This window comes from Sinocyclocheilus rhinocerous, unplaced genomic scaffold, assembly GCF_001515625.1.
Source record: "Sinocyclocheilus rhinocerous isolate Xijiao unplaced genomic scaffold, SAMN03320098_v1.1 scaffold38833, whole genome shotgun sequence".
NCBI classification, from domain to species: domain Eukaryota; kingdom Metazoa; phylum Chordata; class Actinopteri; order Cypriniformes; family Cyprinidae; genus Sinocyclocheilus; species Sinocyclocheilus rhinocerous.
Window position 1 is genome coordinate 1 of NW_015638411.1, and position 2,742 is coordinate 2,742.

At 34.7% G+C, this 2,742-nt stretch overlaps 1 protein-coding gene and 1 long non-coding RNA gene across 2 annotated transcripts; one reads left to right on the plus strand and one right to left on the minus strand.

Moving 5' to 3' along the window:
• Positions 1–129: 129 nt before the first annotated feature.
• On the plus strand, positions 130–1,382 carry LOC107749676 (uncharacterized). Its single transcript, XR_001641067.1, has 2 exons — positions 130–203; positions 1,106–1,382. It is a non-coding gene; the product is annotated as an uncharacterized LOC107749676 (long non-coding RNA).
• A 6-nt stretch (positions 1,383–1,388) lies between these two features.
• LOC107749675 (C-factor-like) lies at positions 1,389–2,485 on the minus strand (the record flags this gene model as incomplete). The annotated part of the gene is made up of 4 exons (XM_016564824.1): positions 1,389–1,723; positions 1,803–1,913; positions 1,991–2,146; positions 2,251–2,485. Coding segments are annotated over 4 exons (616 nt in total), but the record flags the coding sequence as incomplete, so codon positions are not given.
• Positions 2,486–2,742: the final 257 nt, after the last annotated feature.

Below are 2,742 nucleotides of genomic sequence, written 5' to 3' on the forward strand. Positions count from 1 at the left end.
CTCTTAAAGGCTAGGAAGTTGATTACACTATTCATTTATCGTTAATGTACTTTCACAGATGTTGTGGCAAGGCTTCGGAAGTAAAATAATAACCGAGAATGACCCTATAAAATCTTGTTTCTGCTTTTTAGCAGCTCTGAGGATAGCAGATGAGGATATGGTCCACACTATTATAGACTTTCTTTCATATCTCAAATTAAAAGGTAAGTGCAGTTGTTATTTGATTAGAGATTTTTTAATCAGATTTATGAAACTAAAATAAAGATATATCAACTTCAAATTGCTGGGAGTATAGTTAGTATAGTATATAAATATATATATACTATTAAATTTTAGTAGTATATAGTACTATACAATTTAATACTATATAAGTATATAGTACTACTATAATTGAATACTATATATACAGTATATAGTATTAAATTAGTCGAACATTTTTAAATAAATACTTTTATTCAGCAAAGATGCATTATATTAATCAAAAGAGACTAATATATATATATATATATATATATCAGCCCCTTTTGATTTTATTTAATTTTTTATTCATTTTATTTTTATTCTGAAATATTAAATAAAATTATTTTATTTATTATTTTTATTTTCATTTTAAATTGTAATGATATTTGGCAATACTACTGTTTTTTAAAAAAATTTTGACTGTATTTTGTTTATTTTTTAAGAAACAAAAATTGAAAAAAAAAAAAAAACCTTCAAATAACGAAGGAAACCCCAAAGATGTTTTCAGTTTTCGGTCATTTTTTTTGTTGTTGTGTTGGCCTATTGAAATTCATCTGCTGTGTTACTGTTAACCATTCAATCCAGTCATTCCAGCTTAAATACAAATGTGTCCTGTTAGCCTTGACCAATTCATTTCAAATTCCAAAGCAAAGTTAAATTAATACATTTAGAATTCAACTCTGACTTCTACTAGTAAACGAAACCATCAAAATATTAATAAACGGACACATAAAAGACAAGCAATGTATATACCGTGCAATTCTGAATAACCATCTCTGTAGGTTTAAGGCAAATAAGAGCTTAATTTGACTGCAAGAAAGTGAGTTGTTCTAATTTTCACATTTCTACTTACTTCACCCTGCAGAAATCGGAGCTCTCGACAGTCTGCCTTCCTCGCTCACGTCAGAGGAAACAAGTCAAGCCTAATTTTGACCGAATCCAGCACTGGCACCGTGACCTCCACCGCACCCGGCTGAACTCGCTCTCAGAGGCTGTATTAACGTTCAGCGTCTTCTCCACCGCACTGTTCTCGACACGCTAAACTCTCAATATCACCACGCAACTTTAATCTGTCAGAATCACTTGACGGCTGGTGTGGAGATGGATTCAAAAAATAAAACTCATAAATGGCATTCGACTCACCTTACTGTCTGTCTTATTATCTTTTATTTTATATTTATAGAAAAGGCAATAACCATGACAAAGTATAAACACACCCCTGTAACCTTTCATAACAATTCAATTCTCCAAAGACCAAAGGTTACTTCACTATTTTACTTCTTGGTCAGTAGGAAACATGAATAATTAATACGGCAGGCTGTTTCTCTGGTCATCTGGCACTCGGACAGTGTGACACACAATATGGAAATCACCAGGGTAAGCCTTTCCCAGTGTAGTCCACATAGCCACCATGATGTTTCTCCGTTAATCCAGAAATGACAGACAACACTGATGATATGCTCTCCTCTGGGCTCAAAGGTGCCTTCAAATGCAAGAAAATGGGTTAAAACGCCATTTTTATCAAGACAACTAATAAAAAATAAAAATACATTTAGACTCACCGTTGGTCCGCCCATATCAGTGCGCACCCAACCAGGGTGAAGGGCGACGCATAAGATCTTCTCAGCTTCCAGATCCATAGCCAAACACCTTGTAACCATATTCAAGGCGCTCTAGAATGTCAAAAATCTAAGTTAAGTATATAGAAGTTCATAATTTTTCCCACAAAGCAACTAAACAGGTGTTTTACCTTAGATGCCCTGTATGCATAACTCTTGTAGCTCGCCCCCTCGCCCCAGTTGAGCTGCACTGATCCCAGGACGGACGACACATTGATCACCGCGGCTCTCTGGATTCCCATGTCACTGCCTTCAGCTGCCGCCCTTCTCAACAATGGCAGGAAAGCCTGAAAAAGATCATGGGGTATTCAAATAAATAAATACTGAAAATGAAATACCGTTAAGAAAGATTATAGTCGCCTTTGGATGGTAATTAATCCAGTCATATTACCTTGGTCACAAAAAGAGGAGCCACTGTGTTACTCTCATAGGTTTTCATCATGGCATCTCGAGTGACCGTGTCCAGTTCAGATGTCATGTTAATCGCCGCATTATTAATTAAGCAGTTCAAACCATCAGTGCCCACAATGGATTCCACTGACTGCACTGCTGCATCCACACTGCTGTCGCTGGTCACATCTGAAATAATAAAGACAGACTGATTTTTGAATCCATTTGATCTGGTTCTGGTGGATTAAAAAAACCAACTCAAAAGACCAATTTGTTTTCAAATCAAACATCTCAATGGTTTATTTATCTAGTTTATTTTTCTACAAAATAAAAAAACAATGAAATATTTTACAGAAGAGCATAACTAGAAAACTGTTCACTATGCAACTTTCTATTACTTAGGGCCGGTGTTATGAACTAAAACGATTAAAAATCATTTTAAGTAATTGAAATAAAGTTCGGAATTAACCAACTATATGGAAAGTGGCTTAAA